Here is a 20094-nt window from a genome sequence, read left to right as displayed (position 1 = left end):
AAGGTGAAACCCTGTCTCTACTAAAAATACAAAAATTAGCCAGGCATGGTGGTAGGTGCTTGTAGTCCCAGGTACTCGGGAGGCTGAGGCAGAAGAATCCTTGAACCTGGGAGGCAGAGATTGCTGTGAGCCGAGATTACGCCACTGCACTCCAGCCTGGGCGACAGAGGGAGACTCCATCCCCCCACCCAAAAAAAATTATAGAAGAGAGAGAACTAATTTAATTTAAGGAATGAATCTAGGAGCTTACAGTTGGAGGCTTTTCTACATATGACTCTTCAAAAAAAAAAAAAAAACTACTGGCACCACCTTTATTGTACATTCCTCTAAGACTTAGAGTTTATTGCTCTTCAGTTTAGCTCTCCCATAACCCGTGACAATAAACTCTTGGAGGAGGAAAAAAGCTATCATCTCAGTGACGTGATTTAAATTTTTAACAAGTCCTTTATTTCAGTACAACCTGCTGACTTGAAGGTCAATCTTAGGGTGAAACTGGAACATGCCTGGAAGAAAATCTCCTCTTTCCAGTCACTTTATCTGTCTTATCTTGGTATTTTAAGTCAGTTTTCCTTCACTGTCCAAGAATGAATTAGAATTATCTCCCAGGACTTCACATGTTGAACTCTTCTGAGAATGAATGATGCTGTTTAACTCTTTGCCATTTCAAAGAATTACTTCCTTTAGATCAGTTCTCCTAAGTCCACAGCTATTATCAACACTTTCTAGTTCTTGCTTCTTCACCTTGGTACTATAAAATGATTTGGCAATTGACATTTATATGTGATCAGTGCTACTCAGAATGATGAGTATTTATAGAATGAGAGTGAAAAATCAACAAGGAAGATTTTATCTCACTCAGCCAGTCTAGTGTTTAATAAACCTCACTGCCAGAGCTTTAACCTACTCATAAAATTTCTTCGATTTGTTTTCATTAAAACTGGAAATTAACTGGTCAGTATTCCACATTCATGATTAGCCCTTCCAAACATCAAGGTCTGCTTATTGTTACACTTGGGCCTTTTCTTCACACAATAATTTGTATTTAGATACACACACACATTTATTCATTCCTTCCAAATTTTCCTTTTTTTAGTCATCTTTTTTGATTAAACTTATTATTCCTTCTTCAAAAGGCGTTATCTGTAATGCTTGGCTCACCGTTGCAAGGACAACTCCTCCCTCATACACGTGGACTTCTGAAGCGTCTCCACAACATGCAACCGTGTTGCCCACCCAGTGCTATCATTCATGGGTCAGAAAATGTAGCTGCGAGAGTCGAGTGTGCTTCAGTGTTTTTCCCTTTGTTTTCATTCTTCTCTTTAGAAACAGAACTGTACTTTGAAAAGGATTCAATAGATGACATCTAATGACATTAATATGAAATTTTATTTTTTTGGGTCCCTTGACTTAGGGATAATTTCTCTTTTATACGTTTCTGATGTGGTAAGCTAATGTATCATTTTGTCCTTTTATTCCACAAACCCAGCAAATTCTAAGCCTAGGCCTGAGCAACTCAGTCTTTCTAAATCACATACAAAGTGTGAATGTTTGTGTGATTTACTGTAATTTCTTTTCGTGTATGCTATATTGGTTTATGAGTGGCATTTACCCATACCTTGTGACATAAAGCCAGTAGGGAACAAATAAGCACAGATACAGTAAGTATAAATATAAATTTCCATATGATTTATTGTTGTTCCTTGTACATAAGAAACGGTAATATACAACTTACACTGCTTTAGAATGTAAAATGGATAAAAATGTGTACAAAAAAAGCACATTCCTAGAAAAAGGTATTGGCAAATAGTAAAAATGGGGGCAGGTCAAAAGCAAAAAAAACAAATCAAAACAAAACAAAAAAAGAAAAAAACCAACAACTCTTCAATTCAGTGTGCAAACATTATATAAAAATAGAAATACTAACTCTACAGGCAGTATTTCCTGATAAATTATTTAAATAGCGTATCTACACAATCTGAGATATCTATTCCAATGGCAATGAGAAAATAATTTATAAAAATAAAGCAATGGTATACAAGATGATAGAAAAAAAAAAACGTAACTTTCAGAAACTGTATTTAACATTCCAATGCTATTTCCTTATTGGGAATACTTCTCTGCAGAACTTTCATACTATGTACAACATTGACTTTTTAGGTCCTACAGTAGCTTTAAGTTTGTTAGACACTTAAACTCTTTCTTCTTGATCCAAAAATTCTTTACTCAGTCACACAACAAATGAGGTAATATTTGTATGTAAGTTTCACCTTTGTCATTTTTTTTCTCTTTTGGAAAAATGAAAGAAAGAAGTGTATATGCTTTCCTTCTCCCTGGAAATAGGCACATGGGATGGGGTAAAACAGTATCGAAGACCTCATGGCTTGCAATGCAGAACATTTGCAAATGGATAATGAATAATTCCCCTTGAAAAGACAAAACAAAGAAGAAAAGAATCCCATAGCATCCACTCTGAGCATAAGGGGAAGAGCAGCTCGTTAGGCTGATTTTCCTTGTGTCTTTCTTGCAAGAGATTTGCTGATAAATCTCAGCTACTTGCTCTCAAACCCTTTCCATATGAAGCCTAAATTCCAGGCAGAACAGAGTTAATAAATAATCTGTATTTACAATCTTACAGTCACGAAGACTCTCAACAAAGATGACATGGATAGTCCTTACGCTTCTTCCTGTTCCATGAATAATCCTTCAGCCAGATCTTCCAGAATAAGTAAAAAATAAATATTTTACATCATTAAAGCATTTGTAAAAAAAAAAAAATCTACACTCCAAAAGAGAGAATTGGAAAACTCCATGATAATTCAGAAGAGAAAAGGAATGTTTTAGATAGGTTGATAATAATTTTGTGCCTTTGTAACCATAAAAATATAAGCATGGCTGCCCCTCCGTTGGGAGGCAGCTGGTGCTCACTGAGATGGTAGGTTTTCCTATTTTCCTGCTATATCTACACAAGCTACAACCGGAATTAAACCACTAATTTCAATGTGACCAGGCAATGGCAGCCAGCACTGTCTTACACCGGTCTCATTCTCATTTCCTAATTCTGGCCACTGCAGGTGATACGTAAGGGGTGGGGATCAGGGAGGAAGTCCAGAAGCTAGTCTTTCTCTCCCCTTCCTGCTTCTATGTAAGTGCCTATTTACATGGGTTAATCAGCTAACACCAGTCAGCATCATGAAATCCAGCAATAGTCTTTCAATCCCCTGAAAATGACTTAGTACCAAACATGTAACAGTTCCTCCATATTTTCTTCATACAATTGTCTTGGGTATGCGCCTTCCCCTTAGTGCTTTGGCCTCTGCTCCCCGTGTTCCTGAAGGAGGATGTCAGGGTGGTTTTGTTTGCTAATTCTAGTGAGTCCTCCCTTCTCTGACATGCTTGAAAATGCTTTTGAGTCCACTGCTCAGAGATGGCCCCACAGTAGCACCCTGCTGTGTGACAAAGGCAGAGTGGAATGGGCACCTTCCCAACTGAAGCAAGTAGATGCTTTTTCAAAGGAAACCAAAACAATTGTTTATATGCTTGGAAGATGTCTTCTCATTCTTTGGAGGCTAAATGCTGAGACTGTTTTTGAAAACTGCATTTTCTTGAGGCAGGTCGCATGTTCTAGGAGTCCACACTGATGCAAGCAGAGAAAAAAGGAAGGCAAGGAGAAGTGATCCTGGGGGTTTCTCAAGCCCATGGTTCCAGAAGGTGCAATACCAGCATTGGTTTATGATCAGTCTTTCAATCAACAATTTGATGATTAGGAATCTGTTAAATAAATAAACACATATAAATATACAAATGAAAACTAATTCATAAAGGCATAGGCATCTTAGTATCAGTTAATAAATTAAGCACCTAGGACTAGCTCTACTTTTCTAATGTCAAAAGCCTAATTTAAGATTGTTTAAACACATTAGCATTTAATTATATTAGCTGGCACTGATGCCAGGAGACTGACACAGTGTGACCTTCCAGAACGTGTATCATGCTTTCCAAGGCTTTCAATGTTAAAAGTTTAGGGAATCTTATTTTAGAAATTCAGACTCAAAAATTATATTAATAATTGAGATATTTTTTGAGTAAAATCAACCATCTTTCTCTACTCTAATTGATCTTTTAGGCCCAGTAAATATACATTAAGTACTTAATCACTGAGTAAAAAAGAATGGAGAAAATAAAGCTAAGTTTAATAATGAACATTAATTTAACATGCCGATATGAAAGCAACATTCCTCTTCCTTCTTTGTATGCAGGGAAAAGTTGTGAAAGATAACTCGTGCTGTGATGGCATGAATAAAACGTTAAGCACTGTGTAAGATCTATAAATACATAGTTGTAAAGAACAGTATTATTGATGAAGTCCGAATTGTATAGGAGCTTTTTTGTAGCTAACGTCTGCACTGTGTATGAGGAGCGCAGAGATTGCTAAGCAAACTAATATTGTTACTAAGGCCTCAGGAACTCATAAGCCCCAGTGCTTAGGCATTATTCTGTTTTTGTCCTCATGTCCTCAAAAGTAAAACAGAAATAACCCTGTCTCCAAAATAGCCTTTAATGTGATCTCCCCCATAATTGTCATCCTTGACTATTAGTCTGAATTAGAGATGTTCATTGTACATTCAGGGTAATGTTCCGCCTACCTCTACATTCATATTTCAGGTCGGAGAAGAACACCATTTCTTGAGAGAAGACAAACAACCCTAGTCTACCACCAGCATAGGTTTTATCATAGATGGGTCCCGAGTCAGCCATGATTTTCTTCCCTTCATACATCACCACTCTGCAGGGAAAAAAAAAATCTTGTTTAGTGACACTGCTATTGAATACTTTTTGTCTGTTTGTCCATCAGTGTGACTGTAAGTGGAATTTAATCAGTGCTATCTTACCTAATGAAACCTGTCTTTGGCCTGTGGCTGAGACGCCATCTGTAGGCGGTGAAATCTTTCCAGCCTATGTGACGAGGGTCATGCCACAGGGTGCGCACCTGAAGGAAAAGAAAAAGGAAAGGGTGAAACACAGCTCCTTCAGGAAAAGATTTCTATTTCATTCTATAAGAAACAGTGCTTGAAAGGTACCCAGTTGATCTAAACGAGAGGGCTGCAATGTAGAATTTTTCCAAGTCCTCTTGTATTTGTTGTGTGCCACTGAGTGCACACATAAAGCAGAGAGAGAGGAGGGAAGGAGTTTTTTGTTTGAAAAGGCTGAAGGCACCTTAGGATTTGTGGGGCAACTCTCGGTCAAGCTCCCTTTTCAACATGATTATGTTTTCACAAAGCAGAGCTTAATGCTGAAGCTGGTGATGCTGGGAACTCTCGAAGGATCCCTGATCGGAGTCTTGGTCAAAGCACAGCGTCTCAGTGCTTGTCAAGCACCCATCAACTCTCCCTCTTTTGCAGCGTGTGGCTTCTTACCTGGCCAGGGGTGTTTCCTGTGTGCCAGAGGGCATTCCGCAGGTGCTCACCAGGCCCTGTCGTGGAGTTCACAACTTTCACAGAAAGGCCCGAGTATCCCTGAGCCCTCGTGGGGTTGGTGTCCCAGTAGGACTGGGTGACTTGCTTCCACATCACAACATAGAAGCGGCTGCTGGACTGGTAGCCAAAGACAAAACCAGCATAGTCATCATCCCTTTCCGTGTTGATGAAGAAGGTGCCACTGAAGTCCACAGCATTAAACTCGTCATAACCTGGAAGATGAGCCCAGAGCGAGGTTAAAACCTGCAGCTTTCAGAAGGTTCTCCATCATGTTCCCATACAGCCTCAGCACCCACAGGGATAGGTACAATTGCCAGGTTTTATATTTGTTTTCTTTCCATGTATGCATCAGCCTTTTGATCTAAGAACTCACTACTCACCTACAGCGAGTCCAGGATCACAGTTGACAGTCTGGACAAGTTCTTTACCCTGATGGCGTACAACCCAGTTAGGGTCATTCTGGGATGTCCCTTTGGGATCCAGAGGAATCATCTGGAATCGGCGGAAATCGGTCTCACTGATGTCAACATTCTCAGGACAGATGTCATCGATGTCTGGCACACTGTCATGGTCAAAATCATCTTTGCAAGCATCACCTCGACCATCACCTAAGGTCAAAAAAGCAGGAGCTCAGCAAAATTCTTAAGTGCTGTTATTTTACTGGTGTCAGAAATGTCACTATCTTGTCAAAGTTGGCATTTGGTCCCTTCATCCTCTCAAATGCTTTGAGCCTTGCTTTCACTTCCTCCATCTAGACAGCCATGCCAGCGGTCATTCTCTTAGAAAGTGGCTCCCCTGACTCACCATCAGAGTCCTTCTGGTCAGGATTGGGCACGAGTCTGCAGTTATCCCTGTCATCAGGAATGCCATCATTGTCATCATCATGGTCACAGGCATCTCCCTTGCCATCTTTATCGTGGTCAGCCTGGTTGGCATTGGGCACATAGGGACAGTTGTCCAGATTGTTCTGGTGGCCATCTTCATCAATATCCTGATTGTTGTCACAGGTATCTCCAATGCGGTCTGAGTCAGAGTCCAGCTGAAAGAGAGAAGTAAATGGAGGGTAAATTACAGTATAAACCATTCATGTTAAAGGTAACTTATGCCCCCACAACAGGGAAAATTCTCCATTGTTTGATATGGCCAGTGGGGTTTCATGCCTATTTATATACTCCTGTAGAAAAATAGCTATATTAGCAATTACATTTTAAAAGTTTTTTTTTTTTCCTTTATCCTTGTTTTCTTATAAAAATCTGAGAAGGGATAAATAAAAAATTTTTAAATACAAAACTTTCTAAATAAATAGAGTTATTTAATTGCTAAGGATGAGATAAAATGTTAACTGTTTACATCTTAACGTTAAATGAAATTTTCTGGATACTTTACCAGAGAATTTCCTTAGAAGGTTTGAGTTGTAAAACTGTTGACATGTCAACTTGTCAGTCGTGAAAAGATGGAAACAGACCACTGCTCTCTGTTGTATAATGTCTGGGTAACATGTATGACAGGGATCGATGATTTTGGCTTTTTCTTGTAGGCATTTGATTTCATATAGCTAATCTATAAGGACTGTCAACTGTAGGCTCAGGTAAAGTTAAATTATAAATTTTTCCAAAACAGTTTTTCTCAGAGTACTTTATTCAGTATGCATGGGATGCTTAGGGACCGTTTATATACAAACTGGAATTTTTCTTGCCAGTATTTATGGTCCTTGCTTATACGATTTTTACAGCATGCTTGAGTTTTGTTGTAAAATTTATTTAATCTGAGGAACCAAAAACTCATCCAATGAGGTTACATTGAAGTTTAATTTATGGTAAGTTTCGAACTCAAAATAAATGATTCTCAAACCATTTGATCAGCAGAGCTAATCCAGATCATTCAGGCCTTTCTCTGATGGCCCCAGAGCCATTCATCCTATTGCTTTTTGCTTGAAAAGACTTCACAGGAGCAAATCTTAGGAGGGAGAAGCTGGTTTTCCTCATTTCTTTAATCTTATAAAACTTTACCATTTAAACAAAGCTGGTTTCTAAGCTTCCAGAACAATTCATTTTAGGGGGAAAAAGGCCTTAACTTTTATCCCTAGAAAATGATAGGCAATTACATAAAAAAAAGAAATACTTTCGGACAGAGAGCCTGTTCTGGGTAATGCTGATACGTAGCACTCCTTAGCATGGGTAAAGAATGTTGGTAACGGCAGAAACTTTTGAAGAATGACAAAGAAATGAGGTTTCTCCAGGTTTTGGACATATCCTTAGTTTGATGATTTTCTTATAGCTAGATTACATCATTAGCCATGAAGATGGTTATTTTGCTTATGCATAATTTATTTTCCCATCTCTTACGGATTAATACTGTTGAACAGTTGTCAGTCACAGATCTCTGCTTCGTATAATTTATCTTAACAGTGGTAGACCATGCTGAGCAAGTCAAACAGCCCTTCTTGTAGAAGACAAGACAGAAGTTATAAAGATCTGTGAGACTCTGGGCAGGGAGCTCACTTCAGGCAATTTACACGAACATACTGCAGTTGGCTATGAGAACCCAGAGGGCCATGGTAATGAAAGTGTTTGAACTCTATCAAGCTCATTTTTCAAAGGCCGTGAAAGGGATATTCCAACACTTTACTGAAAGACTCTGAAAGGAGTCCACCTACCTGATCTGGATTGTGTTCCAAGGGGCAGTTGTCACACTGATCTCCAACCCCATCCATGTCAGTGTCCCTCTGGTCCACATTGTAGACGTACTGGCAGTTGTCCCGTTCATTGAGGATGCCTGAAGAGGACAAGGGACAAATAAGAGGTAGGCTCTCCAGCCTTGGATGTTTCTGCCCAAATGTGTATTAATGACCAGGACTCGGCAGAAGTCAGTGGAAAGCTATGCATGTCCTCGTCTCCCGCGGGCCCGCTGATCAGGCAGCTCCTTACCATCCCCATCAATGTCCGCAGCACAGGCGTCTCCTTCCCCGTTGTTGTCTGTGTCTGCCTGATCTGGGTTGTGGTTGTAAGGGCAGTTGTCACAGCGGTCTCCCACGTCATCTCTGTCGTAGTCATACTGGGCTGGGTTGTAATGGAATGGACAGTTGTCCTGCAAAGAGAAGAAACGGCGTACTTAATAATGTTGGCCTTGAAAACAGCTCAAGCCTCAAGCCACGTGCATAGTATGTCTACAACTGCAAAACTCTGCAATAATTACTTTCTGCTTAGTGGACAGGCTAATTGAGTACTCACTGTAAAATGATCACTACGAAAGTTAAAAGGACATAGTAAAAAAAAAGGATCCCTGTGGGTTAGGAGTTAGTGAGATGTAGAATATAATCCCATCATCTCAGTTGCTAGCATGCCCAAAGTCAATTTTTTACTGTGATTTCGATATGACATTTGCAATGAATCTAGGGAACAAAGTGTCATTTGTTTATGCATTGTAAATTCTGAGGTGCAGAGAAAAAAGGGTCTGATGAAAAACAAAACCCTTGTTTAAAAATTCTCTTGGCAACATCTACGGCCTTAAACTACTGAAACACAAGGAATATTTCTAATTGTCCTGTGTATTGATTTGGTATATTTTTTGCTATAGCCATGTCATTTCCTTGAATCCTAAAGTGTTTCTGGCTATTGCCGAATTGAAAAGACGAAAGAGGGATGGAAAATTGTTTTTACCCTGTCATCTGGAATTTTATCATTGTCATCGTCATCATCACAGGCATCACCAATTCCATCCTTGTCATAGTCTTCCTGCCCTGAGTTGGGGAGGTTGGGGCAATTATCCTAGGAAAGAGAAGACGTATGTCAGTGCTACAGTTACGTTCCCCTTGCTCAGTTCATGCATGAAGGTGTGTACCTGGAATTCCAAACAGAAGAAGAACAGAATTCGGCTCAGTAACAGCGTATGTTTTTTATGGGAAGACAAAAAAATAAAACTTTTCTTCGGAGATACACATACAGAATTTGTGTCAGTGCGCTAGGATTTACAGATGCTGTGAACACAAGTCATGCTCTGCTGGTATCTGGATAGAGTACTGAACTTGTTTTGGACGGAAGAGTTGACTATGGAACACAGCTGCCCAGAGAGCTAGTTCTGTTCATGTTTTTGGCACCAAGTGACTTAATTTTAACAGGAATTAGTGCCTCTCTACCTTTGGGAGATTTAATCTTTCAGTTTCATGTCCAAACGTTAAGTATCTAAAATTCCTTAGCCTGTGTTTCGATAAGGTGATGGGCTGTCAAGGGACCTGGCTCTTACCTTTTTGCAGTGGTAAGTCGCATTGGCCACACACACCAGGTTCTCATTGGGCCAGCCGTCCAGATCTGTGTCCTCCCCGCAGATGATGCCATTGCCAGCGTACCCAGGCTTGCACTCGCAGCGGTACATGGGGTCACTATAGTGGCCCAGGTAGTTGCACTTGGCGTTCTTGTTGCAGTCGTGGGTCCCATCCGTGCAGGGGTTACGAGGCTTGCACACCTGAGGGTACACCATCCTGCTGTTACACAGAGCTTTCGGGAATCCCCAGATATCATGGAAACAAGAGTCTAGATTCCTGTCATCTCTGAGTAGACAGAGGCTCCATTTGGAAGAGTGTGGGTTACCTCTGCCCCTCCCCATTCTCCCTGAGGCTATAAGCAAACTTTGCTTGATGTTTACTTTTCTTGAATTTGCTCAGCACCTAGGCATTTAAAAGCCCATCTTCTCAGGGCAGCATTTTTAAATACGGTAGACTGTTGTTCCCCAGCAGCATTTACCATGGATTTTCTAGTCACATTTCTAAAACTAGACTGTATATTCATCTCCTCGCTCTATTATTTGGTGAAGGGTATGAAATTCTACTCCTCTCTCTCCTAGGTGTTTCGGTCAAGGACAGCTCTCCTCTCCTCTGGTCTGCTAGTCTAGTTGACTGTACCTGCTTGTTGGCTGCGGCATGTTCGACACCCTGGCCGAAGGGCTGTGAGCCGGTGAACCGCGGGGGGCAGGGCAGGCAGTTGTAGCCGGGGTCCGTGTTCTTACACCTGTGCTCCCCGTTGTGGTTGAAGCAGGCGTCAGGCACTTCTTTGCACTATGAAGGAAATAAGAGCGTGCTTCATGTTTAGAAGTCACTGCCATAAAGAAGTGACTCCACAGGTCAGCTGCTTTTCTAGATCCAGAAACTCAGAGCCCCATCAGTTCCTCACCTCATCAACGTCTCTGCACTGGATGCCATTTCCACTGTAACCAGGGGGACAAGCACCACATTTCCAGCTGCCATCAGGGTAGCTGGTACACTTCACACCGGCAAAGCAGGGATTGGACAGGCATCCATCTGAGACAAGGAGAGAGAAGACAGGCACAGTGAATGGTTGGTCTAAGCTGCTGTTACTGCCACACTGAGCACTTAACACTGTGTAAGATATCATAGGGTATAGGTGACCGATAACTTTGTTGGGATTATGTTGTTCACCTGCATCTTAGAGCAATCAAACCACTCAGGACTAACTAAAGCCGGAATCTCCTGGAATGCTGACTGCAGCATTCAGTAAAACAGCAAGCTGCTAGGTGATCTCATCCTGGGCTGCGTGGCTCACCAATTGGACAGTCCTGTTTGTTGCAGATCTGGTTTTCGGTCACATCACCAACGCAGTCCTTGCCTCCAAACTGGGGTGTGGGGTTGTTGCAGAGCCGGCTACGTTTCTGTACCCCTCCTCCACAGGTGACAGAACAGATGTCCCATGGTGACCAAGGACCCCAGCCTCCATTGACTGTAAGAAAATGAACCACAGGCAACAGTTAAGATCAACTTTCAAATGCCTCCCCTGTCATAGACTCCTAAGCCCGTTCAAGAAACCTCTGCTCCTCTGGCACGTGGAAAGAATGCCTGGGAAGAGGTGAGTTTGTTTTTCATTAAAAGAAGTTGCTGAGCATGCAGGACTTTGCTTCTGTTTGTTTCTCTAGTAGGTAACCTTCCCGCTTTATGACCCACTGAACTGGAGGCTACAGATGCCAGGCGGCCAGCTGGGGAGAGCTGCTGCCCATGCTCAACCTTGCAGCGGAGCTCACACTTACTGGGGCAGGCATCTTTCTTGCAGGCTTTGGTCTCCCGAGCTTCGCCTTCACAGGGCTTCCCGTTCATCTGGGGGCTGGGAGAGTTGCAGAGCCGGATCCTTGTGATCACACCATCACCACATGTCACAGAACACGATGACCATGGGGACCAGTGGCTCCAGCCACCATCCTGTTTAACTAAAGTACAAAGCTGATGGTCACAAATGGTTTTGGCTTAGAGATAGCTAAACAGAGGCCCTCATCAGGAGCACACAGAAATATTTCCAGGATACGATCAATGGCGACTAAACCCAGTGTAGAAATTGGCTCCTGGCCACATGCCCAAATGTCAACATGGAACGTTTTCTACCAGAGAATGGATAAGTTAGCTGTTTTAATGGGTTGCTGTTAATATCCTAACATTTACAGGGTGCTTACCATGAACCAAACTCAGTGCTAACTGATCTATAAGCATTTTTTTAAAATGCAGTATCTAAATAAAATGCTTAAGATAAACTTATCAACAACTATTGTTATCTCCAAGTTGCAAATGAGGAAAGAGCCTCAGAGAGGGTAAGTTGTGCTCAAGAGTGCACAGCTAAGCAGGTGGGATTGAGATCCAGAGGTCCTAGAACCTGTGTTCTTAATGTCCATGCTGTGGTGCTGCCCTTGGTGATGACAACAAGGACAGGTCAGTTCTCCATGTCCCTCAGAGCCTAAGATGCTTACATCTCTTGTCACACTCCTGAATGTGGCAGGTCCGTGTCTGGACTGAGGAACCCTCACATCGGTTGTTGAGGCTATCGCAGGAACGGCCACGCTGCTGAATTCCATTGCCACAGGTCGTAGAACAGGAGGTCCACTCTGACCATGGAGACCAGCCATCGTCTGCAGAGTCGCTGGCTGCAGGGGAAGCAGAGGTTCACTAGGTACATGATGATTAGGACCAGCTGTTCTTTAGAGGGCTCTGTTCAGGGCCCTCCACTCGCCAGAGGGTGAAAAGCAATATATTTCTTTCTTTATAGCTTTACTGTGGTATGATTGACAAATATTAGCTACATTTAAGGTGTATAATGTGATGTGTGTGTGTATATATATGTATATATATATAGTGATCACCATTGTCAAGCTAGTTAACATATCTCTATTATCTTACAGTTCCTTTTTTTGGGTGATGTCTTAAGATGTATTCTCTTAGCAAGTTTCAAGCATACAATCCAGTATTATTGACCATAGTCAATAATACTGCTGTACATGAGCTCTCTAGAACATAATATGAGAGGGTACAAAGTTTCAGTTATACAGGATGAAAAGCAGCATATTTCTTAGGCCAGCAGCCCAGGGGTTTATCCCAGGTCGTGATGTGTGCAGCAGTGGGGTAATCAGATGCTTTGCCTGGCTCAGTACAGCTGAGGCTTCCCACAGTGTTTGCTCTCCTATTCATTGTTTTTCCTTTCTCCTCTCAGCATTGCAAATGAGTTTTTCTTTACTGACTTGAGAGATCTGGGTAGGCATTTCCAGTCTCACACTTCCAAAAATGCGCAAGTATGAGAAGCTTATAGGAATCACTTCTGTCAGGGGAGCCGCACGCCATGTGTTTGACAGATGAGTTTGAAGGCAGCCGAGCTGTTGTTGGCTCTGGCTCCAACTCGGCCATGAGGTTAGTCAGTTTGTTGTTCCTCTCACCCCAGCATTTGGGGCCTTCTCTGCACATACTGTCATCAGAGGACAACATGTTTGTTTACCATCTGCCCAGGCACCACGGCTACAATCCCATCAGCTATATCAGACAGAAGACAAAGAACTTGCTTTCTTTGGTCATTAGTTGTACATTTTCTTAGTAGTCCCTGATTCAGGTTCAGAAATCTCCTTTTAACTTACATCTCAAGTGAATGCGGAACAGAAATAGATGTACAAATGATCATTACAGTGCCAATATCGCTAATATGATCCCTGGATGGAATGGGTTATTCTGAGCTGTGACAAGGGTGTGTGTGTGTGTGTGTGTGTGTGTGTGTGTGTGTGAAGGGCAAGTGCTGTTTTCGTTTCGTCCTTATCTTAGTTGTGATGAATCACTTTTATAATGTGTACCTACTACATTAAATATTGTCTCAGCAGAGTCATTAATTTTACTGGTAACAAAAGCCAGGGATAAGGTGCCATGCAACAGTATTGTGCCTTATTTCTTTTAGTGCTCTGGAGCTCAAATTACTGTTATCCTCATAGGCCCTCTTATCCCTATAGATAAAAGGAGCAAAAAATTCCAGGTCCCATCAGGCCAATGTTCACACAGTAAGTCTGTCAGTATCTCTGGTGAGCAGATTTTTCTTAACTCTGTGCTACTAAGGTCACATTCTAAAAGCAGCCAACTTAGATCTGTTGCTGCCACGTATTCATCTGTTTTCCTCAAAGCAAAAAATCAGAATTAATGAGCTGTACCAAGATGTTCACTGCCGTTACTGCAATCCAGATGGGTAATTACGATGTACCCATAATGGAGTTTTTGGCTCTGTACAGCAGATAAGCTGTCAGTTAACCAGCTGCTGTGGCAAGAACTGAATGAAAGCATGATGGAGATGGGGGTGGGGTTCCAGTGTTGTGCGTTGCCGTCTAGGATGTACGTAGAACCGACCTAGTCAATGAAGAATAGTTAAACCATTTGAGGAACTTACGCCAACAGCGAGGGCAGCATTCTCCATCAGGAACTGTGGCATTGGAGCAGGGCATGATGGGGCAGGACACCTTTTTGCAGATGGTAACAGAGTTCTGCAGGGCAAGAGAGCGAGAGGGGAACGGGCTGCTGAGCATGTTGCACACAGAAGTCTACATCCTGTAACATTTCCTTTATAAGCCAAAACATGGTCAGGGCTGTAAATGCTCTGGTGGAATGATTTTGTGGACGAACTGTCGGTTGTATTTGCAGCCACCACCATTGTAGACAGTTCTAGTGCTAGTTTATGTTCACTCCATTCGTTGGAAAGTTCTTTCTAATTGCTAGTTAGTCAAGGGTGGAAGTTATAGTACGAAGAATTTATACAAGGGGAACAAGCAGACATCGTGTGTCCAATCTATGTCTGAAATCAAACTCAGAAAATTTAGCCAGGACTTTTACATTTTTATATTATGCGTTTGAGGGGAGGAAGGAAGATCTATACGCATTTTTTCTCATCTATAGATCTATGATCTGTCTCTATGTTATATTGGAAAAGAATGGGAATTTAATGAAGTTGGTTCCCAAAACCAGTCATCTGTGATTTGTATTTAATACAAATAACTTTGCTATTAATTGATAAGCCAGGTGAACCCCCAAACTCACTGGCCACTGGCATGGGGGGATGCTAGAGTGAAACACACCCAGCTGGCAGTGCCATTTGAGCTAAGTGGACAGTAACATCCTAACAGTGTAAGGCTAAGTGATTTGAAAAACAATTGGTCCTTAACCAGAAGAACCTATGCCAAAGCTGAATATAAAGCAGGGTTGGGGGGAAAAAAAGGGAATATTCCAATCAGGTTTTATTTACCTGACATTCAACACTTAGTCTTTGAACTAAGGTAGGTAAATTATTCAGTTGTCTTAGTAGATTCGTTCTCTTAGATGATTAGCCTGGGGTATAATTAATACTTTGATAAACCATCTGAGAGTTTAAAGAAGAATTTATGGATGCCATAATTGCATCTTAAAGGAAAAAAAACCACTTTGGTATTAGGCCATGAAACATGAAAAGAATCTCTGTGGTGATTTGGGTACTTCCCCAGAGATGTGGCTTCAAACAAAAGCCGTCGATTCTTCTTTTGGCTTGTCAAGACCCCTTACCTGGCAGCGACACTCCGTGCAGCTATCAACCGTCCATTCCTCGTTATTTCTGTACTGAACTCCGTTGTGATAGCATAGGGGAGGCCGCCTCAGCTCATTGGCCAACTCTTTGTTCTCTTCAGTCTGAATGGGAGAGAATATCATTAGCGCCCACCCCCATTTTCAGTCACCTGGGGACCATCTGTGATAAACCTTCAAGAGTTGATGCTAATGGGCTGGGTGCAGACGCCACTGACCACTTTGCGGATGCTGTCCTGCAGCGTGGTCACAATGGTGCGCAGGCCCCTGAGCTCCAGGACCATGCTGGACAGCTCATCACAGGAGATGCCGCAGATGGCCTGCAGGTCCTTTGTCTTGTGGCCAATGTAGTTTGTGCGGATGGCAGGGCTGGAACCATTCACCACGTTGTTGTCAAGGGTGAGGAGGACATTGGTAGCTGCCAAGAAACAAAATGAAAACTTGAGATACTCTTACCCACCAGCCTCTTGAGTTCTTAGTGGTATAAGACATTTCATTTGGGGTGAAGGATGAAGGTAGAGGGGTTGTATGTGTGTGTGCACAGTACCCCTTGAGGTCACTTTTGTATGCTTAATGATCTTACTGGGGGTAACTGACGTATAACCACTATTGCTAAATTCCTCCGCTTGTTTTTAGTGGAATTCCCCCGATCTCCCTATGTGCCCTAACGATAAAGGAGTACTCACAGCTGGAGCAGCCTTTGTTCCGGAGGATGTCTTCTGGTGTGGTTCCAAAGACAAACCTCACGTTCTGCAGCACCCCCTGTGGGCAGAGGACACACGTTACATGTAGAATGCTGAGAGGGTGTGGGGATGGGTTTGGGGGTGACTGTCTCTGTGCTAGGAAAAGCACACAACAGACGTTCTAAAAGCTTCAAAGAGCTGTTTTAAGATCACTGTGTCAACACAACACACCAACATAAATTGCCAAACAACTTCAACATCTTAATTGTGACTTCTGCCAAGTCTTGAGTATTTTATAAAGAATTCAGTTATCAGTCTACTTGGGTACACAGGAAATGGAATCTGATCTTAAGCCCAGAAGATATAATGACACTTTCCAGTGTCAAAGAGTTAAATGTGGGAGTTCAAAGCCACAGTTGCAAAGATCTAGAAGTTAAAGCACAGAAGAAGCTGTAACAGCAAGAACTCACTGCCATTTTAACCTTTTGTGTGAGACTGGCTGCATCCCCGTGAGAACTCCAATAGCAAAGTGGTACTGATTCTGCCCACAGAAAGTATCAAATTTCAAACAAGATTAAAATTGGGGGAATGCATTTGAAATAAGCTATTTTCTTAAGAGCTTAAGGAGTATCTAACGTTTGAACAGGCTGACTGCTAAAGGAAAACCATTTCTTGTTTCCTTGAGTCGTTTTCAAAGTGTGCTTCCCAGACCACCAGCATCAGCATCACATGGTACTTATAATCGAGTTGCAGTTTTACAGAATCCCAAACTCTGGGGCTGGGGTGCAGCAGTGTGAGCTTTCACAAGCCCTCCAGGTGATGCTCATGCTGCCTAAAATCTGAGAACTGCTGCTTTAGTTTACATTCAGGATTTCCTGTAGCCCTCCTGGCAGGTCACCTGTCTAGCAGATGATCCCATGTAGCAGGGCTCAGAGAAGAAGCCTCACCTGGAAATTGTCATTGACGCCCCCCTTTGCGATGCGGAGTCTGGCGATGCTGGCCAGGTCTCTGGTGAAGACGCTTTGGATGGGGACGTCCAGCTCAGCGTTCTCCATCTTCTCACAGTCGATGTACAGCTGGGCCCTGTCTTCCTGCACAAACAGGGTGATGCTCTTCCACTGGCCGGTTGCCAGGAGAGCTTCTTCCACAGACACCACATGCTGCTTTCCTTGAACGGTCAGGCTGAGGTCCAGAGTGCCCGCCTTGCCATTGGAGACCACGCTGAAGACCTGGCCAGAGTGGTCTTTCCGCTCCAGGGCCAGCAGCGTGCCCCGGGTCTTCTTCATCTGCCTCAGGGAGGCCAGAAGGAGGAAACCCTTCTCTGCCCGCACAGCGTCCACCAGGTCTTGGAGCTTGTCATCAGGCACAGGGGGTATCAGGTTGGCATCCTCAATGCGGAAAGCTGGGCTGGAAGGGTCAGGGCCCTTTACCAGTCGGCGCCCAGATCCCTTGCGGGCGGCCCCGGTGAGTTCAAAGATGTCAAACACGCTGTTGTCTCCCCCAGACTCTGTTAGACAGGAGAGAACACATTGTGAGCTTTCTAGGCTGCGACCAGCAGTAGGGGGCTGAGTCCTCAGGGGTGGGGAGAAAGGGCTGGGGTGGAAACTCCTGGCAACCACTGAAAGAGCTGAATAAACACCAGGATCAGAGGGAAGCTGCCTCCTGATGTCCAGTCAGGCTCAAGAGAAAAGGAGCTGGGAGAGGACAGCATGTCAGGGGGCACACCTAGGGCAGCCAGCACCTCATCCTCATCCCTCCTTCCCCTAAAGCTGCCACACAAACTCACCTGGAATGCGGTTGGTGCCACACACTTGGAACAGGAACAGGAGGCCTAGTCCCCAGGCCAGCCCCATGGTGGAGCTGTTGGTGCCCAGCAGGGATCCTGTAGCAGGAAGCACAAGAGCCCAGGGTCAGAGATCAGCTAGGCAGGGAGGGTGGGCAGAAAAAGAAACCGGGCTAGGCATGGGCTGGGGCCATCCCTGTTTGATCCCGCGTTTGCTGAAATGAAGGACAACAGGATTACTTGAGAGAGAGAGAGAGAGTGTGTGTGTATGTGTGAGTGTGAGTGTGAGAGTGAGTAGTGGAGGAAAGAGATGCTGGTTTTAAAGTGTGGGGGGCGCAAGACCAACAGTTTGGGGGCTTCTGGGAAGTCGAAGGTGAACCAGATCAAGAGCTGTAGTGGTTGCAGGGAGGGCACGGGAAAGTACAGACTTTCCTGGACTGCCGATACAAAGGTTTAAGGAGGACTAGTGAGGAAATCTTGGGGTGTCCTGATGAGGTGGTCTGTGAACCCCAAGGCTGGAGAGGATGGCTCTGGAGCTTTGTCCTGAAAAGTCCCCCAGCGGGTGAGAGGGGCGGGCTGGGGCAGGTGAGCGGGGAAGAGTGTGGGATCGGGGGTCCACCAGAGGGACCGAAGCCTCAGCGTTCCAGGTAGGTGGCCCGGGCGGCCTTGGTCCTCGGCGGAGGCGACTTACCTGTGTGGACCGGAGCGCGGCGGCCGGGAGCGGGGGCGAGGGCAGCGAGGGCTGCAGAGGCGGGGGATGACCGGCGCGTCCGGAGTGGAGGTAGCGCCGGGAGAGCGGCAGGAGCCCTGAACTCGCAGGCCGGCTCGGGCGCAGTGGCTGGCAAGGCGGAGGAGCCGCGCGCTTTTAAAGGGGTTCTGGCATTCCTGGGGATTCCTCTGGCCAATGGGCGGCGGCCGGGCAGGAAGCGGGAGGGGGCCAGTCTGGGCTCCTCTCTCCGCCCCCCGCTGCCTGGCGCGCAGCTTTCCAGCTAGAAAGTGAAGGGGGCGGGGGTCGGGGCTTGGGAGCACTGGCACTTCTCAGAAAAGTCGGTGCCCGCCCACGCAGCCTTGGCGCGCACGGGCTCGGCGCTCGCGCTCTTGCGCCATGCGGGCCCGGGGCGGTCAGCGAGCATCCCGAGCAGGGACTGGGCTGCGGCGACCACCCCGGGACCGCGGGGTGGGGCGGGGGCTTTCGGGCGAGCCCGTCTCCCGGACTGCCTGGGCGAGGGCTGAGAGGGGTACATGGGACACGGGGCCCGTTTTGTGAAAAGAAAAATGGGCCGACGGGGCGCAGGGGACCCCGAAAGAGCCATTAATTCAAGCAGCTGCCCCTCAGGCCCTCGCTGACCCTCCTCCACGGTCCCGGTGGGGTGAGGACCACGCGTCCCCCGAGCCCCCGTCCTGGGCTGGCCGCACGCCCGCCCCGGCGGGAGGTGAGCGCGGCGTCGTGCGCGGCGCTCGCCTTCGCTGCCTTGGGTTTCTTGCCGCGGCCGCCCGGGGCCCACGGAGGCGCCTCTCCCGCTGCCGCGGCGCTCCCTCGGCCGGCCGCTTGGGGGCGGTGTGCGTGTTCTCATCAAGGGGCCCGAGGAGGACAGCAGCTTTTTACTCGAATTTTAAGGAAACTTACTCGTATCCAGTTTCCTCAAGCCAAATTGAAAGTGTGTCTTGGAAAACAGTTTTTGTGCCCGCTCGTGCTTCTTAACGTGACTCCTGTTTGGAGAATTTGCGGAACCATCTGGCTCCAGAGTCAACTATTTACAGAACAGACCCATAGAGTAATAAATTACCCTCTGCTTATTATTGTATTTCCCTTTTTCCTCCCTAAACGTTCTTTTCATTTTTCGGCTCCTGAAATCGAAGTGTGAGTTACATTTCTGTGGGTGCACACACTGCCATGAGTGCCGCTGCCTAGTGCTTCTGTCATTGAAGTCTGGTCTCCAAGCCACTGTCCCAAGCCAGCATGACTCCAGCTGCCTGGAATTCCATTCATCTCTTCGGGATGGGACGTCAGCAGCCTCGCTCCCTCTGCTTTGGTCCAGCGCTATCTGGCTGGCTCCGAGGCCAGGGCATAGGTAGAAGCTTGACCAAATAAGGATCGCAGCACAGGCAGGGGGAAAACCCTGGGGCTCATTTCCCATCTTAGTGCTTAAATCTGGCAGGACTCCCGACTGCTGCAAACAGCCACGGGTTTACGTTCATCAAACAGCAATTTCGCTTTTCTTGGGTGGGAGTGTTGTATGACAAGGTCGTGTGTGTGTGTGTGTGTGTGTGTGTGTATTTCGGAACAAGTGTTTTCTAGTTACTCAATAT

General features: G+C 45.0%; 2 protein-coding genes across 3 annotated transcripts in view; one reads left to right on the top strand and one right to left on the bottom strand.

Annotated features, from left to right (window-relative positions):
* Positions 1-20094, top strand: part of FSIP1 (fibrous sheath interacting protein 1) — a 240153-nt gene that overhangs the window by 198517 nt on the left and 21542 nt on the right. The window lies entirely within an intron of this gene.
* Positions 1664-18624, bottom strand: THBS1 (thrombospondin 1). The gene is made up of 22 exons (XM_012462525.2): positions 18476-18624; positions 17788-17883; positions 16949-17508; positions 16005-16080; positions 15537-15736; positions 15301-15423; positions 14159-14252; positions 12216-12389; positions 11508-11684; positions 11030-11203; positions 10640-10767; positions 10372-10524; positions 9717-9935; positions 9134-9241; positions 8402-8561; positions 8131-8249; positions 6279-6513; positions 5855-6082; positions 5415-5686; positions 4890-4987; positions 4644-4783; positions 1664-3768 (listed from the first exon to the last, which is right to left on the bottom strand). Exons 2-22 carry the CDS (start codon positions 17852-17854, stop codon positions 3761-3763), a joined length of 3513 nt encoding a protein of 1170 aa, XP_012317948.1. The 5' UTR covers positions 17855-17883; positions 18476-18624; the 3' UTR covers positions 1664-3760.

Source organism: Aotus nancymaae, unplaced genomic scaffold (assembly GCF_030222135.1).
Source record: "Aotus nancymaae isolate 86718 unplaced genomic scaffold, 86718_ANA_hifiasm-v0.15.2.pri h1tg000011l, whole genome shotgun sequence".
NCBI classification, from domain to species: domain Eukaryota; kingdom Metazoa; phylum Chordata; class Mammalia; order Primates; family Aotidae; genus Aotus; species Aotus nancymaae.
Note: the sequence above shows the minus strand (reverse complement) of the source record. Positions and strands in the feature narration are given on the sequence as shown.